The 18,282-nt window shown below is 56.5% G+C and overlaps 2 protein-coding genes across 9 annotated transcripts in view; both read right to left on the bottom strand.

The window, feature by feature from the left end:
* Positions 1–6,280, bottom strand: part of KANK2 (KN motif and ankyrin repeat domains 2) — a 43,139-nt gene extending 36,859 nt beyond the window's left edge. For 3 of the 5 annotated variants that reach the window (XR_004032016.1, XM_030820818.1, XM_030820820.1), the window contains exons 1-3: positions 5,827–6,280; positions 4,757–4,872; positions 3,127–4,338 (exon numbers count right to left, since the gene is read on the bottom strand). Coding sequence is in view for 4 of the 5 variants with exons in the window: in XM_030820818.1 (XP_030676678.1) it covers positions 3,127–4,338; positions 4,757–4,793 (1,249 nt within the window). In the remaining variant the exon portion in view is untranslated. The remainder of the gene's footprint in view (positions 1–3,126; positions 4,339–4,756; positions 4,873–5,826) is intronic. The other 2 variants (XM_030820821.1, XM_030820819.1) reach the window with 2 other exon arrangements.
* A 3,213-nt stretch (positions 6,281–9,493) lies between these two features.
* Positions 9,494–18,282, bottom strand: part of DOCK6 (dedicator of cytokinesis 6) — a 62,376-nt gene continuing 53,587 nt past the window's right edge. For 2 of the 4 annotated variants that reach the window (XM_030820816.1, XM_030820817.1), the window contains 9 exons: positions 14,367–14,498; positions 14,258–14,272; positions 12,751–12,876; positions 12,561–12,650; positions 12,040–12,276; positions 11,098–11,241; positions 10,905–11,011; positions 10,497–10,658; positions 9,494–9,738 (listed from right to left, as the gene is read on the bottom strand). In XM_030820816.1, coding sequence (XP_030676676.1) covers positions 9,696–9,738; positions 10,497–10,658; positions 10,905–11,011; positions 11,098–11,241; positions 12,040–12,276; positions 12,561–12,650; positions 12,751–12,876; positions 14,258–14,272; positions 14,367–14,498 — 1,056 coding nt within the window. In that variant the 3' untranslated portion in view covers positions 9,494–9,695. Of the gene's footprint in view, positions 9,739–10,496; positions 10,659–10,904; positions 11,012–11,097; positions 11,242–12,039; positions 12,339–12,560; positions 12,651–12,750; positions 12,883–14,257; positions 14,273–14,366; positions 14,499–18,282 lie in introns of all 4 variants that reach the window. The other 2 variants (XR_004032015.1, XM_030820815.1) reach the window with 2 other exon arrangements.

Genomic DNA, 18,282 nt, shown 5'->3' with positions numbered 1-18,282 from the left:
TGGCAGTGCAAGACTCCATCTCAAAAAAAAAAAAAAAAAAAAAAAAAAGTTGCTCCTTTGAGAGGCTATAGAGCCAAGAGCTGACCTTGGGCACCAAGTATCAACACATGCCTGGTACCATGATGAACACTTGACATGAAGTGATTCTCTCCCCCCTACCCCCGCCCACAAGATTGGTCTTTCCCAGGCTGGAGTACAGTGGCGTGGTCACAACTCATTGTAGCCTTGACCCCCTGGGCTCAAGCAATCCTCCTGCTTTGGCCCCCGAAAGCCCTAGGATTATAGACATAAGCCACTACGCCCGGCTGAATTGACATATTAAAGCCTCACATTATTCCAGTGATACTGTGCCATCAGGACCCCCCATTTGCAAATGAGGAAACTGAGGCATAGAGAGATTTCGTCGCTTGCTCAAAGGCCGAGAAGGTTGGATCACCTGAGGTCAGGAGTTTGAGACCAGCCTGATCAACACGGTGAAACCCCATCTCTACTAAAAATACAAAAATTAGTCAGTCATGGTGGTGCATGCCTGTAATCCCAGCTACTCGGGAGGCGGAGGCAGAAGAATCGCTTGAACTCGGGAGGCGGCGGTTGCAGTGAGCCGAGATTGCATCACTGCACTCCAGCCTGGGCGACAGAACAAGACTCTGTCTCAAAAAAAAAAAAAAAAGGAAGATATAGCAATGAATTAAAACATTCCAGCTTGGCTCAAGCAAGGCAGAGATTGGGGCTGGCTGCAGCAAGAGAGAATAAAATGAGACTCCAGGAAGAACTTTCAGGGCAGCAGCTTGCATGCAAAGAAGGTGGACATCGCTATGTCTGTTTGTCCTGCAGGCAGAAGGCCTCTCAGCTGCTCTGGGAGGCACGTCTGGAATGGTGGCTGCCTCTCAGAGATTCTAAGGCTGGGCCAGGCGGGGCCTCTGGCAGGGGGCCAGAACCTCAGGGCCTGGTGTTTGGGATAGACACAGAACAGGCGGGTGGTGTCCAGAGCTGGCCAGGAACAACACGGGCCGGCGAGAAAACACAGCTGGGTCCCTGCCCTCCAGCCTGTGCCCTCCGGTCTGTCAGTAGGGGCTCTGGCCACCTGACATTTGAGGCTGGGATGAGAACTTGGGCCCTACCTTCGAGCCCTGCTGCAGATTCAAGCTGTCCTGGGTTCATTTATTTCTTTTTTCTTTTTTTTTTGAGATGGAGTCTCACTGTCATCCAGGCTAGAGTGCAGTGGCGCGACCTCGGCTCAATGCAACCTCCGCCTCATAGGTTCAAGCAATTCTCCTCCCTTAGCCTAGCTAGGACTACAGGCGTGTGCCACCACGCCCAGCTAATTTTTGTAGGTTTAATAGAGACGGGGTTTCACTGTGTTGGCCAGGCTGGTCTTGAACTCCTGGACTCAAGCGATCCACCTGCCTCGGCCTCCAAAGTGTGGGATTACAGGCGTGAGCCACTGCGCCCGGCCCAGCTGTCATTATTATGAATCATTTGGGTGGCTTCTCCCAGGGACCTCAGGACAACCCGGCAGCTGACATTCTGCACAGCCGGCATCCCCTTTCCTGGCATGAGGACTCAGTACTTCCTCTGGGAAGCACCCCCTTCCTCCCTCAAAGGCCACAGGGCTTGGGTGGCGCTCCCCTACCCCTGGCGTCCATGGCTAGGCAGACAGGGACACCGTGATTGGCTCAGCAATGGGCACATGACCCAGGCCAGCCAATGAGGGCCCCCTCTGGGATTTTTACTGGTGCTCTTTGGATTAAGGAGCTCCCTCTCCGCTAAACTGGACAGACAGATGCCTGGAGCAGTGAGGTCACCTTCCCTTGCCTGCCTGGAAGAGAAGCTCCCAGGGTAAACAAGAAGAGAAAGGCACCCAGTTAGATTCCTGATGATATCTGAGCACTGAGGCCAGCGTGGTGGCTAATGCTTGTAATCCCAGCACTCTGGGAGGCCAAGACAGGAGCATCACTTGAGCCCAGAAGTTTGAGACCAGCCTGGGCAACATAACAAGACTTTGTTTCTACAAAAAATAAAAAAAAAAATTAACAAGGCACAGTGGTGCGTGCCTGTAGACCCAGCTACTTGGGAGGCTAAGGCGGGAGGATTGCTTGAGCCTAGGAGGTCAAGGCTGCAGTGAGCCATGATTGCACCAGCTGCACTCCAGCCTGGGCAATGGAGTGAGACTATATCTCTTAATAACAACAACAACAAGATATTTGTGCACCTGGATCCAGCCATGCCTGAAGCTGCCATCAGTTACATAATAACACATTTCCTTTTCACTGCTTAAACAGGTCTGAGATTGATTCCTGCCACTTACTGAATAAACAGGAAGGATTTCTGCCTGGTAAACCAATAGCCTTGGGGAATTTTCCCCCAAATACCTCCCGCTTTCTGGATACTGACAAAGTGGCAGTCACCTAATTTCTCTGCATGGTTGCTATAGCCCTGAGGTTGGCTGCACAATTCTCCCCCTTTTGTGGATGATAAGACAGAGACTCTTTTTTTTTTTTTTTTTTTTTTTTTTGAGACGGAGTCTTGCTCTGTCCCCCAGGCTGGAGTGCAGTGGCGCGATCTCGGCTCACTGCAAGCTCCGCCTCCCGGGTTCACGCTATTCTCCCGCCTCAGCCTCCCGAGTAGCTGGGACTACAGGCGCCCGCCAACACGCCCGGCTAATTTGAGACAGAGACTCTTAAGAGTTGGAGTGATGTGTCTGGTGGAAGGTCAGGGCTGGGGTGGACCTTGGCATTTTTTTTTTTTTTTTTTTTTGAGACAGAGTCTCCGTCTGTTGCCCAGGCTGGAGTGCAGTGGTGTAATCTCGGCTCACTGCAACCTCCTGCTTCCCTGGTTCAAGCCATTCTCCTGCGTCAGCCTCCTGAGTAGCTGAGGTTACAGGCATGAGCCACCACGCCTGGCTAATTTTTGTATTTTTAGTAGAGATGGGTTTCACCATGTTGGCCAGGCTGGTCTCCAACTCCTGACCTCAAGTGATCTGCCCGCCTCGGCCTCCCAAAGTGCTGGGATTACAGGCATGTGCCACCACACTCTGCCTGGACCCTGGCATTCTGAGGGTCCAGGATGAGCCATGGGAAGAGGGCCCCCCTGCCAAGCCATTCTCCCCGGCCTGCAACCGCTTACCTGCCGTTCCACTGCAGCTGCGCTCTGTGATGCTAATCTTCTTCACCATATGGACGTTGCTGGTAGCCACAGCGGGCACTGGGCACATCGTCTCCACCACCTCCTGGCTGCGGAACACAGGTGGGCTCTCAGGCCCACCAGGCATTGCCAGGGCCCTCAGCCCTGCGCCATAAGGCTCCAGGCTCTGGGCCCGCTGTGCAGGGGCGCCAGCGGCTGTGCTGGCCACCACCTCCACCTCCCGTGGCCCTTCTACCACCCGGACTGTATCCACTCGGACTGGGCTGTCCGGCGGTGGCCAGGCCTGGGGCTGGGGGTCAGCCTGCCGGGCCTGAGCTGCCTGCAGCTCCTGCAGCGCCTTCTTGAGCTGGGTCTCCAGCACAGCGACCTTGGCGGCGAGGGCAGCCTCCCCATCAGGCATGCCCAAGTCCCGTTCTCGGACCCAGGTGCCCACACTCCGGGTCTCAAGTGCCACTGGGTCCTCTGGGGGATCGGGGAGGTCCAGGCAGAGCTCGCTGCGACCCCGGCCCGCTGTGGGGTGGCCTAGGAACTTCTGGCTCTTAAGTTGTACTGTGAGCTGCCGCTTTTCCTCCTGGAGCACCGAGAGCTTCACCTGGAGCACAGGGATCAGCTTCACCTGCTCCTCCAGCTGCCGCAGCTTCCGCAGGGCACCCGCCATCTGCTCCCGCACGTGGGCCAGGTGCCCGGCACTGGGAGCCACCGGTGTGGACAGTCCCGAACTCCGTGGTGTCGGGGGTGGCAACCCCACGCCCACCAGGGAGGCTGTCGAGCCGGCCGCACTGGGGGTCAGGGAGCCCAGGCCTGCGGGTGTGGCCGCCTGGTCCTCGAGACGGCGACGGGCGTCCAGCAGCGTGCGCTCCACCCGCGGATTGAAGCCACCGCGGGTCTCCAGAGCACCATACTGAGGGTAGAAGCCACGGCCGCAGTAGGAATAGGCTGAGTGGCGGCTGTCCCCACTGGCATTGGAGCACAGCGACTCCGTGGACGTCCACCAGGAGCCAGGGCCACGGGGCAGTGAGCTCAGGCGGGGGCGGCGCTGCACCGCCACGCGTCGCAGCGTGTGGCCCTTCTCGATGTCGTCCACGTACTTGAGGAAGTCCAGGTCCAGGCGGTAGCCATAGGGGGTCTCCACGGAGTAGGGTGGATCGGGGTCCTTCGCAGGGAAGGCAGGCGGGGAGGCTGGGCCAGGGGTCCCTGGGGATGGGAGAAACACCAGGACCTTTGAATCCTCTTGTCCCCATTCTCAGAGTGAAGACTGATGCCTGGGGAGAGTTGGGGTTTATTTGCCCAAGAGACGGGAGCCCACCTGGTACTCAACCGCGTCTGCTCTCAGACCCTCCCAGAGCAGGGCTGTGCCTCCCCTTCAGACTCCCGGTGCTAGGCTATGTCCCCTCTCAAATCACCCAGGACAGGGCCCTGTCCCCCGGCTTAGACTACCCCCTTTTTCCGGTAAGACTCTGCCTCCCCCGTCAGACCCTCCCAGGGCAGGACTTTGCCTCCTCCCATAGACCTCTAATTGTTGGGCTGTGTCCCCAGGGCACGGTCCCGGCCCCCTCAGGTCTCCAGAACTGAAGCTCCCCAGGGCAGGGCCCTCTTCCCTGAGTCCCCTGACCTGGGAAGGGGGCAGGCACGTGCAGGACCTGGGCCATCTTCTTGTCTGCAGATGCTCCTTGGAAGTCACTTGCGGGACTGTGAGTCAGACTGCCTGCAGCACCAGCTGAGGCTTACCTGGGGAAAGGGAACCATGGTGTCGGGAGTTAGGAGTCTACAGGGAGGAGATGAGGCCAGCCCCCTCCACAGCTGGCTCACCCAGCCCCCCAACCCAGGTCTGGGACCCACTCATAGACACACACCCAGCCTGGCTGCGGAAGGGCCCCCCTGACCCCCCCTCCGCAGGTCTGGAACAAAGAAACCAAACCTCACTGCCTGCATGCACATCTGTCCAGCCCCTGGACAGGCTCCAGCTGTTCCCACAGCCCGGCTTCCACATAGCCCTGGGGCTGGGGGGCCCCAAGCCCAACAGGCCCCACCCTTCCTGCACCCCCTCCCCTCAGCCCAGGCCTGGAGCTGGCCACAGGGAGGGATGGGGGTTGAGGCGCTAAGGGGTTGGGGAAGAGGGGAACCTCGTCTTCCCGCAAGGATCTGAGGAGACAGAGACGCAGGGGGACAAAGAGAGGCAAAGCATGGCGAAGGGAACCCCCAGTGACCCCAAAGCTGAGAGCTGGGTCAGGCCTGGACTGGGTCGGGGGGAAGGGGTAGGGAAAGTTGGGGAGGCAGCTAGGAGTGAAGCCTTTCCCCTTTATGGAAACAATTTTCTCTAAAAATAAACAGTTTCACTGCCGGGCTACACAGAACTTCCTGCCCGCCTAGGATGCGTCCGGGCTCAGGGGCGCAGTAGGGATAGAGGGCCGGGTGGAGGCCCAGGAAGTCCTGGGGGTGGAGGGGAGGAAGTAAGAGGGGGTGCCTGGAGGCTGCAAAAGGGAGGGACAATCAGAGTCTCTCACTAAACCCCCCTCAGCCCTGGAGGCTGGCCAGGGCTCTTTTGTCCCCAGTATAACCCGTCTGAACTTGGCTGGTCCTTTCTATTATCTGACCTCCAGCCATCATGCTGCAGAGGCCCCAGCCCATCCCACCATCAGAGTGAATCCTTTCTGGCCTTTGAGTGCTGTGGCCAGCAGGTACCTTGGGAGGATGGGCCGGGTAGGGCACCTGCTGGGCATGAAGGCAGGGCTGGGGCTCCAGGGGCACCTGAGCTTGTCCTTGTTCTCCCGTCCTGTCTTGCTTTGTCTCTCTCCAAGTCTCTCTGTGTCTCTCCACCTCTCTGTCTCTCTGCGTCTCTCTCCACGTCTGTCTGCGTCTCTCTCCGTGTCTCTCTCCCTGTCTTTCCACGTCTGTCTTCGCTTCTCTGTCTTTCAACACCTGGAACACAGGGTTACCAATTGCAGGAAATTCCGTTTTCCATTTGCCTGGAGGCTCACCCCTGAGCAACAGAAAGTTGACTGAAAATATTTTCTGGCCACCAAAGAGAGATGGAGAAGCAGGGAGCAAGCGGGATTGGAGCAGGATTGGAATAGCCGAGGGGGGTGGGGTGGGGTGGGGGAAGTGAGGGTGCTGCTGGGCAAACAGTATAGTAACAGTAATAATAACATCAACTCTGTCTTTTTTTTTTTTTTTCTGAGACGGAGTTTTGCTCTTGTTGCCCAGGCTGGAGTGCAATGGCGTGATCTCCGCTCACGGCAACCTCCGCCTCCCAGGTTCAAGCGATTCTCCTGCCTCAGCCTCCGGAGTAGCTGGGATTACAAGCACCTGCCACCACGCCTGGCTAATTTTGTATTTTTAGTAGAGATGATGTTTCTCCATGTTGGTCAGGCTGGTCTCGAACTCCTGACCTCAGGTGATCCGCCTGCCTTGGCCTCCCAAAGTGCTGGGATTACAGGCATGAGCCACTGCACCCAGCCTAACATCAACTCTTTTAATTGTCATGACAATTCCATGAGATGGGCACTTATCAACCAGTTTCACAGACAGGGGATGCAGAGGGCACAGAAAGGTACAGTGGCTTGCCTCAGGGTCACTGGGGCCACGGGGAAGTAGCTGGGCCTGAACGTGAACCTAAGCCTGGTGGATCCCCCCAAATGCCCACCAAGCCACCACCCTCAGACTCCACATCAGATATCTCTACCCGTTTCCCAGATATGGAGACTGAGGTCTGAGGGTCCTCAGTCATCTCACTGCCCTTGATGAGGACCAGCACGTCCCCAGTAAGGGGGAGAGAAAGGAGACGAGGAGGCGTGCTGGGGGAGATGGATGTCTGTGGCTGAGACCCTTCTCTCGCTAAGGGACCCCTGGGGAGTGGGGAAGGAGTGACAGGATAAGACAGAGATGGAGAGACTGGAGCCTATAAGAGGGGACAGGTAGGGGGCTCAGGGAAGGGGCGCGGGTCTCACCAACCCACCACCCAAGACCGGCCTACACATCGCGGAGGTCGGCGGGGGGGGTCTCCCCCCCCCCAAACTCGGCGGGAGGGGGCGAGAAGGACCCCGCCCCGTGCAGAGAGGGGGCGGGGCCTGTGGGATCCCCGGCTAATGGCAAACAGCTGCCGCTCCCCACGCCGGCCCAGCCGCCAAGGCCAGGCCCAGCCCGGCCGGACGCCCGGCCGCCTTCCCGCCGCCTGGGGCATGGCCGCGGAGGAGGGTGAGGGGTACAGTGCGGGGAGGGGGCAGAGCCGGTGGGGGGGACAGAGACAGAAAGTGGGACAGAGACAGGGGAGAGGGGGCAGAGGGGAGCCAGGACAGGAGAAACGGGCAGGGCACTAGGAATCGATGGGGGTACTGGGAGGAATCGATGGGGGTATGGGGTCAAAGACGAGGAGGGGGCAGGGACGCGGGGACAGAGACACTCCAAGTCTGGAAAGTTTGGGCACAGAAGGTGGAGTTGGAGGCAGCGGTTCGTTGAGACCAGCGAGGTCGTGTCCCAGAGTTGGAGGCGGGGGGTAGGGTAGTAGGTATGGGAGGGTGCACACTCGATCCCCGAACCGGACTTGAACCCCTACCCAGCCCCGGGTCCCACTCGCCTTGCGCGCTCCGGCCGCTGCCTTCCCTGCGTCCCGCCGCCCGAGCGTCCTCGCGCGCGCCGCCGCCTGGGTGCCCGGCCCTCGGAGGTGGCTCCGCCTGCACCACGCCCCCTCCTGCTGGCCCCGCCCCTCAAGCCGGCCCCGCCCCCTCCAGCCGCCCGGGCGCCCCGGCCGCAGTCGGGGGTGGGGATGCAGAGACGCTGGTTGGAGACTGGATCTCACCTGGACAGCAGGTGTGTGTGCGCGCCAGTATGTCCGGCCTCGTCCTTCCTCCCTAAGTCCCCGAGGCAGGGTCCTCCCACTGCCGGCCTCCTCCCACCGCCCGCTGTCCCTGGACCGCTGCGGGGGGCGGAACGGCTTGGCGGCGGGAGGGGGCGGAGCTGGCCGGGGCCCAACTCGGGGAGGGCGCGCGGGGCGGGTGCGACAGCGGGAGGTCACCCCTCCCCTAGGCGGCCTAGGGCTGGAAGCGGCCCAGCGCAGGCCTGGCACAGGGTGGCGTGACCGCCGCGCGAGAAGGGAGGCTGCACAGTCCTGGGCGCCAGAGCCAGCCGGACCTGGACTCCCATCCCAGACCCACCAAACTTTTGCTGCTCTGTGCCTCAGTTTACCCATCTGTAAAATGGAGATGATCATGTTAGCTACCTGATAGGAGCGTTGAGAAGATTCACTAACCATTAGGAAGGGGCCTAACCATCAGGAAGGAGGTCCTTTGGATTAAAAACTCTCATAAATGGAGTGGCCTACTTTTGCAGAGATCTTTCTGGGAGCCCTTTAGTACACAGCCAGCCACTCAGCAAGGGCCTAATAAATATTATTAAGCCGGCAAGGTGGCTCACACCTGTAATCTCAGTGCTTAGGGAGGCCAAAGCAGGAGGACTGCTTGAGCTCATGAGTTCGAGACCAGCCTGGGCAACATAGCAAGACCCTGTCTATACAAAAAAAATTTTAAAGTGAAAAAAAATTAGGCCAGGCGCAGTGGCTCATGACTGTAATCCCAGCACTTTGGGAGGCCAAGGTGGGCGGATTATTTGAGCCAAGGAGTTGGAGACCAGCTTTGGCAATATGGCAAGACCCCATCTCTACAAAAAACCACCTGGGGCCGAGAAATGGCTCATGCCTGTAATCCCAGCACTTTGGGAGTCCAAGGCGGGTGGATCACCTGAGGTCAGGAGTTCAAGACCAGCCTGGCCAACATGGTGAAACCCCGTCTCTACTAAAAATACAAAAACTATCCGGGCATGGTGGTACACATCTGTAATCCCAGCTACTCGGGAGGCTGAGGTACGAGAATAACTTGAATCTGGGAGGTGGAGGTTGCTGTGAACCGAGATTGCGCCACTGCACTGCAGCCTGGGTGACAGAGCAAAACTCCGTCTAAAAAAAAAAAGAAAAAAGCCAGGCACAGTGGCATGTGCCTATAATCCCTGCTGCTCAGGAGGCCTAAGCCCCGGAGTTTGAGGCTGCAGTGAGCTATGATTGTGACACTGCATTCCAGCCTGGGGGACTGAGTGAGGGCCTATCTGTTAAACAAACAAAAACCAGGTATTGTTATTCCAGGTAGGCATGTGACATTATTTGTGTGTTGCCTTCCCTACTAGAACTTCAGCTCCACAAGGGCAGGAATTTGTGTCTGTTGTCACCACGATGTCTCTGGCACCCAGTATGTTCTTGGTGTCTCCACTGATGATGCAGGGATGTGTGGACATGGGGCAGTGGACTATGAGCATGTGATGAGTATGTGACCCAGCCCCTAGTGACCGCACCACATGGCACAGGTTGCTTATAAAAACCATTTTAAATTAAAAAAGGGAGGAAGCATCAGTGCATACAGATGGGGACACAGGGGCAGAGGGCCCAGCCCCGAGTACAGTGTGGTCACCCCACGGCCCAGTGGGCACCAAGGGAGACTCCCCTAGCAGCCCAGACAGCTGAGGCCTGGGTGCTGGTTCCTCTAGGCACAGGTTTGGTCCTTGTGGGCTCAGAGGTCTGCCTTTCGGAAGCTTGCTCTGTTCAAGGAGTTCCTGGAAAAAGAATGAGGGTGGGTCAGCATGGCTGTGGGGCCCCCAACTCCATAGACCTCCCATCCCACATCCTCTTCCTCCCTCTCCTCGTCTTCCTCCAAGGATCCTTCTGGGGTCTCTCCTGTCCCTGATCTGGCTGTGGGATTCTCCGATTCTCTTGCAGTCCACCACGGAAGGTATGAATCATTCTCATTTTACAGATGTGGAAACTGAGGCTCACAAAGATGAATTCATGTATCTGGGAAATGACTGCTCAGGGCCTGCCCTGCCTTTGTACATCTGGATGACATATTCAGATGCTTATGCAAAGTCGAAGCCACCCAGCCGGGCGTGGTGGTGGCTCATGCTGTAATCCCAGCACTTTAGGAGGGCAAATCGGGTGGATCACCTGAGGTCAGGAGTTCGAGACCAGCCTGGCCAACATGGTGAAATCCTGTCTTTACTAAAAATACAAAACATTAGGCGGGTGGTGGCAGATGCCTGTAATCCCAGTTACGCAGGAGGCTGAGGCAGGAGACTCGCTTGAATCTGGGAGGCGGAGGTTGTAGTGAGCCGAGATTGTGCCACTGCACTCCAGCCTGGGCGAGAGGGAGACTCTCTCAAAGAAAAAACAAAACAAAAACAGAAACAAAACAAAGTCCAAGCTACCAGCAAACATGTTGCTGTGTACATGTACAACAGCCCCCATCCTGTATCTGTCCTGGTCTGCCTCTGCATCCCCTCTCTAGTCTCTAGGATGGGGGCACCAGGTCAGGCACCTGAGGCCGGGTGGGGTGGGTGCCAGCAGCTGGGGCAGGCGCTGGGTAAGCAGGGGCTGCAGAGCCTCCCGCAGGCGGCAGTAGTTGCGCTCCAGCTCGCGGTGGTACTCCTTCTGGTCCGGCCCAATCAGGGTCTTATTTTTCCGCAGTGCATCCTCACATCTGAGGGCCAGAGGGTGGGAGATGCTCAGAGACTCGCACACGGGACTGAAAGCAAGACTAGGGGTGGGGGCATCCATAAAGCGGGACCAGGCCTGCAGAAAGACCCGCAATAGGAGGTCAGGTTGGGAAAGTGGACTTAATGGGAATCGGGCAGATGGGGGAACCATGCAGAGATCAGATGGGCAGAGAGCAGGCCTATGCAGGTTAGGCAGGCACAAGACCCCTCCTGGGGGGCTTTGCGCCTACTTCTTGCAGAAGTCCTTGAAGCAGAGCCGCAATTTGTTGTGATGCCGGAAGAGCTTGGGGTCTTCCGGGATCTCTGCTAAAAACACCTGGGCCACCTCCAGGGGACCCTGTGGGGTGAGAGGGACTGGTGAGCCAGCCTGCATGGCACCTGGAGTCCCCCGTGCGGCCTGCATCCCCCTTCCACCATCCGTGCCTGGTTCACAGTGGGCCCTACAGAGCCCTGAAGCACCATCTGTAGCATCTTAGCATCTGGTGGGTCCTGCTCAGTGGCAAAGGCCAGCTCCCGTGTCTTCTTCTGCATGTCCTCGATGGCCACCTCCACTGGCGTCAGCACCGTCTGTGGGGTGAAGGGAGGGGTGTGCACTCGCTGGGGCCTGAGAAGGTCCTGATCGAAGCCAGTCGGGGGCAGCTCAGACCCCGCTGGGAGTGAGAGGGGTCCAAGAACCCAGGCAATGAACAGAATCTGGGGGCCTTCCTGTGTCTGACTCTGGGGGGGTCCAGCCTTGGGTCTGCTGGGTCTGGTGCCCTGGGGTCCAGGGGCTTTACATCTGCGGTCTCCAGACTTCCTTGGATCTGGAGGTAGAGGTTTGGACTGGAAGTTGGAGTTTGGGGTCCCCAACCTAGTTCTGGGGTACAAGAGCTAATTTCTGGGTCTAGCGTGTCCACACCTCTCCTCTCTGGGTCTGGAATCCCTGGGCTTCTCCTCCCTGGGCCTTCTTAGATTCGGAGTCCCTGTGCCTCCCCTCTGTGAGTCTAGAATCCCTGGGTCCTCCTGGGTCTGGAGGTAGAGGTTTCAGTTTAGAGATTGGAAGGCAGGGTCTCCATATCTTCTCAGCCCAGTTCGGGGGTACCTGGGCCTCTTCCTGGGCCACACCTCTCCTCCCTGGGCCTTCCTAGATCTGGGCTCCCTCTGCCTCCTCTTTCTGGGTCTGGAATCCCTGGGCCTCCCTGGGTCTGGTCTCCTCCCCGCCCCTCCCTGGGGATCTGGTCTAGGGTCCCTGTGCCACCCCTCTCTGGGTCTGAGATGTGTGGGCCACCTTGGGTCTGGGTCGCTGTGTCTTCCCTCCCCTCCCCTCCCAGGGTCTGATGTCCCCTCACCTCCCCACCCCTCCCCAGGCCCAGGATCCCCACCCACCTCCTCCCGGTGGCACACACGGATGCGAGTCTTGATGTAGGGGAAGGCGTGGTCGGTGCTGAGCAGCGTCTTACGCTTGTGTTGCTCGGGCAGCTCCCCGTGTGCGCGCCCATCCGGTGTGAAGGGCGTGCAGAACAGGAATGTGCGAAGCCCATAGTTGCGGTCAAAGTAGGTCACCCGGTCCTTGAGCTCGTAGGTATCAAAGTACGGTTCCACATACGTGATCTGGATGTAGGCCTGGACGCAGGGTCAGGTGTGAGGGTCCCACAGCCCCAGCACGCACAGCCCAGGCCCTGTTCCTGGAAAGAGGGGATCTGGGCATCCCTGGATCTGGGGACTTTGTCATTTCCAAGTCTTCCTATGTCTGGATGTTTGGGAATCCCCTGAGGAATAGGTTTTGGGGTCCCTCAGTGAAATATGATTTGGGGTTTCCCAGAAAAAGAGGATTTGAGGGTCCCCAGGAAACAGCACTTGGAGTCTCTGTGAATCTAAGATTTTGGGGAAATGGTTGGGGGACCTACCTTCTGTGAGTCAAGCTTGGACTTGTCCACAGGGTTAGAGTCTTTGATAATCTCAACGACGTCGTCGCCAAATCTCTCCGTGTAGAACTCCTGGAGACACAGGGCTGACTCGGGGCCACCCAGGGACAGCCCCTACTCCAGCCCCAAGGCAGCCCCATGCCCCGTTCCACCCCCCACCACAAGGACGTGCCTCCAGCCGGTGTGAGATCTCTGCCAGCTTCGTGATCGATGGCTCCTTGTACACAAACTCCTGCTCATCCAGGTCGCCGAAGCGGGCGCCGTAGAAGCCCACGCGGAAATACGTCCCGAACACGCGCTGGAGCTGTGAGAAAGGGTGTGGTCGTCCGGGAGGCCCCTGCTGGAGGTCTCCCTGCCCCAGAGATAGGTGTCTTGAGTATCAGGATGGGAGTGTGAGGACCCCGAGAACATCAAGGCATGGGCACAGGCAGGGGGCCCTGAGAACATCGGGGCATGGATTGCAATATGAAGTTAGGACTGGGGCTGTATTGTTCACAGGTGTGTCCCTAATGCCCATGGGACAGGGTATACAGCAGGTACCCAATAAATGCTTAGATGGCTGAGGAGAGGGATGACTGTCTCTCACTCTAGAATGGAGGCTCTGACTCCTTTGTTCTAGGGCATTCTCCTTCCTGTGCCCCGATGCCCACAAGAATGGGTGTACAGTAGGTGCCCAATAAATGCTTGGATGGCTGAGGGAAGGGATGGCTGTCTCTCACTCTAGGACAGAGGCTCTGGTTCCCTTGTTCCATGGCATTCCCCTGCTTCTGTCCCCAGCCCTAAGTTTGGAAGAAGGAACCCCCTCCCTACCACTCTAAAAACACCACCCCATGACTGGAAAGGAAGTGGAATGGCTGGATGTTCACTTACCAAGGCCGATCCGGGGAGGATGGGGCAGACATGGTGGGGCCAGAGGTGTGGGGGACAGAGAGACAATGTCATGGGAGAGGTCAGAGGTCAGAGTTCCCTCAACCCCCAGGGTCCTGGTTAACACTGCCCAGTGAGAATCATTCCGTCGGGGGAGAGATCAGAGACAGGAGGGGGGCGGGGGCGAAGAGGACCTGCCCTCCCCACCCAGCTCCCACCCAGCCTGCCTGCCTGGGCTCTGGGTTTCTGCCATCTTTGGCCAGAACATTCTCCCCAAACTAGGAGATGCCTAAAAATAGACCTAAGCAGGGAAGAAGCGGGACTGGGGGGGGCTGGAGCAGGGGGACACATTAACCAGAAATGAGGAGCAGAGAGCCTGGGGGAGGCTGGAAGCTGCGGACGCAGGGAGAGACAGAGACTAAGAGACAGTGAGATACCAAGATAGGGAGAGCCATGTGATAGACTGGGGAGAGATGAGAAAGAGACCAAGAGACCATGAGGGAGTCAGAGCCACCCCGCCACCCCCCTGCAGTGACCAAGCTGGCGCTGGCAGAGGGAGGGGTGTCTCTGGAGAGCTCCCAGCTGGGTGAGTCACAAGCTGCCCTCGGGATCTGGGGCCGGGGGGGGGGCCTTTTTGGGGAAGGGAGGGAAGTAATGGGGTGGGTGCCTTGTGGTCACAGCCCCAGCCCCAGCCCCCGCCCCAACAGCCAGTGGCCATGCTCCTCCGGCGCCCCCTGGTGTTCACTGATGGCTGCTGGCCAGTCATCACGGGGGTCCCAGAGGCAGGTGGCTATCCGCCAAGGCTGACTCACCTCCCAGCCGGAACTCTGTGGGGAAGAGAAGGGTCAAGGTCAGCAGATTCCTGAGGATGAGGAGAGGGGCTGAGGGTGGGGTCTGGGGAGGGACGGGTCCTGGGCCCACCTGGTGCATGATCTTGGTGAAGGCCTCCTGCAGTTTGCCGTGCACCGCGGCCAGCTTCTTGTAGTCACGGTGGGCTTCCAGGATGGGGATGAGGTTCTTGTAGACCTCATTCACCGCCTCGTAGAGCCCGCCCTGAGGGTGAGGTGGGGTCAGGATTCCCCAAACTATCTTCCCCTCTCCACTGTGCTCCTGTCTACCCATCTCCCTTGTGATCCTCTGTGCTTCTACCCACCCTCCATCACCTCCTCCTGGAAGCTCACCCTGAGCCTTTCCACTCAGCTCCCACAGAGGGCTCCATGGTCTTCACTGCTACTTATCTTTTTTGTTTTTTTGAGATAGGGTCTCACTCCATCACCCGGGCTGGAGTGTAGTGGTACAATCATAGCTCACTGCAGCCTCCAACTCCTGGGCTCAGGAGATCCTCCCACCCTAGCCTCCCATGTAGCTGGAACTGCAGGTACATGCCACCATGCCCAGCTAATTTTATTCTAGTTTTTGTAGAGTCAGGATCTCACTACATTGCCCTAGTTGGTCTTGAACTCCTGGGCTCAAGTGATCCTCCTGCCTTGGCCTCTCGATTAGCTGGGATTACAGGTGTGAGCCACCACTCTCCCAGCCCTTCACCACTTTTAGCAAGAATATTCTATGGCACAGGTACAATGTATATCTGCACTTCACCCATCTGTGTTCCCTCATTGATGGGAGAAGCAGTTTTTTTTTCCTATTCCTCAAAGAGGAAAGTGAGTCTCAGAGATACAGAGGCATTCCCCAGGGCCAAGACCCAAACACCTGCCCATCTGGCCCTGTGCCCATGACCTCCATACCCAACTGCCTCCTAGCATGTGGTAATATGCCCCTCACCCCCAGCGGGTGCTGGCATCAAGCCTGGCTCAAAACAGGCACCCTGTGAGGTTTGCTGACTGTCAGAAGGCCTGTGTCCACCCCCTGGTTTCTTCCCCTGAGGCTTTTGCGTGTGTATGGTTTTTTTCATAATCTTTTTTTTTAATACTTTGGGGTACATGCGCAGAACGTGCAGTTTTGTTACATAGGTATACACGTGCCATGGTGGTTTGCTGCACCCATCAACCTGTCACCTACATTAGATATTTCTTCTAATGCTATCCCTCCCCTAACCCCCACCCCCACCTGTGTATGTTTTGTTGTTGTTGTTGTTATTTCTTTTGAGATGGCTGGAGTGCAGTGGTATGATCTCGGCTCACTGCAACCTCTGCCTCCTGGGTTCAAGCAATTCTCCTGCCTCATCCCACTTAACAGCTGGGATTACAAGCATGTGCCACCACACCCAGCTAATTTTTTTGTATTTTTAGTAGAGACAGGGTTTCACCATATTGGCCAGGCTGTTCTCCAACTCCTGACCTTGTGATCTGCCCACCTCGACCTCCCAAAATGCTGGGATATACAGGCGTGAGCCATCGCACCCGGCCATATTTGTATTTTTAGTAGAGACGGGGTTTCACTATGTTGGCCAGGCTGGTCTCAAACTCCTGACCTCGTGATCCGCCTGCCTCAGCCTCCCAACGTGCTGGGATTACAGGCGTGAGCCACTGCGCCCATGCCCAGCTAATTTTTTTTTTTTTTTTGGTAGAGGTGGGGTTTCTCCATGTTGCCCAAGCTGGTCTTGAACTCCCGACCTCAAGTGATCTGCCTGCCCTGGCCTCCCAAAGTGCTGGGATCACAAGCGTGAGCCACCGCACCTGGCCCTTCCTCTGAGGCCTTCGTCTCCAAGAATCCAGCAAAGTGACAATGAAAATAATGTCACTAAAGGGCCAGCACCACAGAAGAAATCTCACTGGAACTCCTGACTTTAAGTGTGACCTTGAATCTCACTGAGCTCTCAGATGTAACTGCCAGTTCCCCAAAATGTGAGGAACTGAGAAACAGGTAAAATGACATCACATGGACACAGCCAGCCCCACAAAAACCAGGAAAAACAAGGAGCAAAGGCCCCAGGGCTCCTGCAAGTTAAATGTAGAAACCACCAACTGCCCTCATACAAACAAGCAAACTAGAAAAGAAAACCCCTTTTCCACAGTGGAAAATCAGTTGCCAGGCATGCTGGCTCATGCCTGTAATCCCAGCACTTTGGGAGGCCGAGGTGAGAGGGTTGCATGAGTCCAGGAGTTCAAGCCCAGCCTGGACAACATAGCAAGACCCCATCTCTTAAAAAAATTAAAAAAAAATTAACAAAGAAAAAAAAATTAGCTGGGTGTGGTGGTGTGCACTTTTAGTCCCAGCTACTCAGGAGGCTGAGGTGGGCGGATCACCTGAGTCCAGGACATTGAGGCTGCAGTGAGCCAGGCTGCACTCCAGCCTGGGTGAGAGAGTAAGACCCTGTCTCAAAAAAAAAAGAAAGAAAGAAAAAGAGACTTAGGATACAGATCAGCCACAGCCATTGTGGGCCCTTAATGGATCCCGATTCAAACCAAGTCACCCCAAAAAAGATACATCAGAGATGATCTGGGACATCTAAATATAGAGTGCAATGAAATAAAGGGTGACCATTAACTTGGCCACGCAGGATAAAAGTTTTATAAAAGGGTCTTTATCAGGAAGGGTTGCACAGGGGGTACTTGTGGGAGTTGTGGGAAAATAGCTGGGATTTGCTTTTTCTTTTTGGAGACAGAGTCTTGCTCTGTCCGTCAGGCTGGAGTGCAGTGGCATGATCTCAGCTCGCTGCAACCTCTGCCTCCCGAGTCTCATGCTTCAGCTTCCCGAGTAGCTGGGATTACAGACAGCTGCCACCACGCCTGGCTAATTTTTCTATTTTTAGTAGACACGGGGTTTCACCATGTTGGCCAGGCTGGTCTCGAACTCCTGACCTCAGGTGATCCGCCCGCCACGGACTTCTAAAGTGCTGGGATTACAGGAGTCAGCCATTGTGCCCAGCCTGGGATTTGCTTTAAGCTGGAGCTTCTCCAAGTTGAAGATGCATGCGAATATCCCAAATCTTTATTTTATTTATTTTTTGAGACAAGGTTTCACTCTGTCACATAGGTTGGAGTACAGTGGCACGATTATAACTCATTGTAGCCCCAACCTCCTGGGCTCCAGTGATCCTCCCGCTTCAAGCTTCCTGAGTAGCTGGGACTACAGGTGCATGCCACCACACCCAGCTAATTTCTTGTATTTTTTTGTAGAGACAGGGTTTTGCCATGTTGCCCAGGCTGGTCTTGAACTCCTGGCCTCAAGTGATCCTCCTGCCTCAGCCTCCCAAAGTGCTGGGATTACAGGCATGAGCCACTGCACCCGACCCATTTTTATTTTAGTATAGAAAGTTTCAAGCATTGCTGGGCGTCCCAGCTACTTGGGAGGCTTGGGTGGGAGGATTGAGTGAGGCCAGGAGTTTGAGACCAGCCTGGGCAACATAGTAAGACTCCCTCTCTATACAAAAATTAAAAATTGGCAGGGTGTAGTGGCACAACGCCTGTAATCCCATGACTTTGGGAGGTTGAAGTGGGCAGATCACTTAAGCTCAGCAGTTCAAGACCAGCCTGGGAAACATGGCAAAACCCCGTCTCAACAAAAAAATACAAAAAATTAGCCGGGTATGGTGATGTGTGCCTGTAGTCCCAGCTACTCAGGAGCCCAGGGTGGGAGAATCACCTGAGCCCTGGAGGCCAAGGTTGTAGTGAGCCATGATCACGCCACTGCACTCCAGCCTAGGTGACAGAATGGAGGTCCTGTCTCAAAAAATAGCACAAAGAAAAAATATATACAATAATTTAAAAATTGGCCAGGCATGGTGGCACATGCTTGTGTTCCTAGCTACTTGGGAGGCTGAGGTGGGGAAGATTGCATGAGCTCAGGAGTTCGAGGCTGCAGTGAGCTACAATCGCACCACTGTACACCAGCCTGGGCAAAAGAGCAAGACTCTGTCAAAAACAAACAAACAAAA

This window comes from Nomascus leucogenys, chromosome 10 (genome assembly GCF_006542625.1).
Source record: "Nomascus leucogenys isolate Asia chromosome 10, Asia_NLE_v1, whole genome shotgun sequence".
NCBI lineage: Eukaryota > Metazoa > Chordata > Mammalia > Primates > Hylobatidae > Nomascus > Nomascus leucogenys.
Note: the sequence above shows the minus strand (reverse complement) of the source record. Positions and strands in the feature narration are given on the sequence as shown.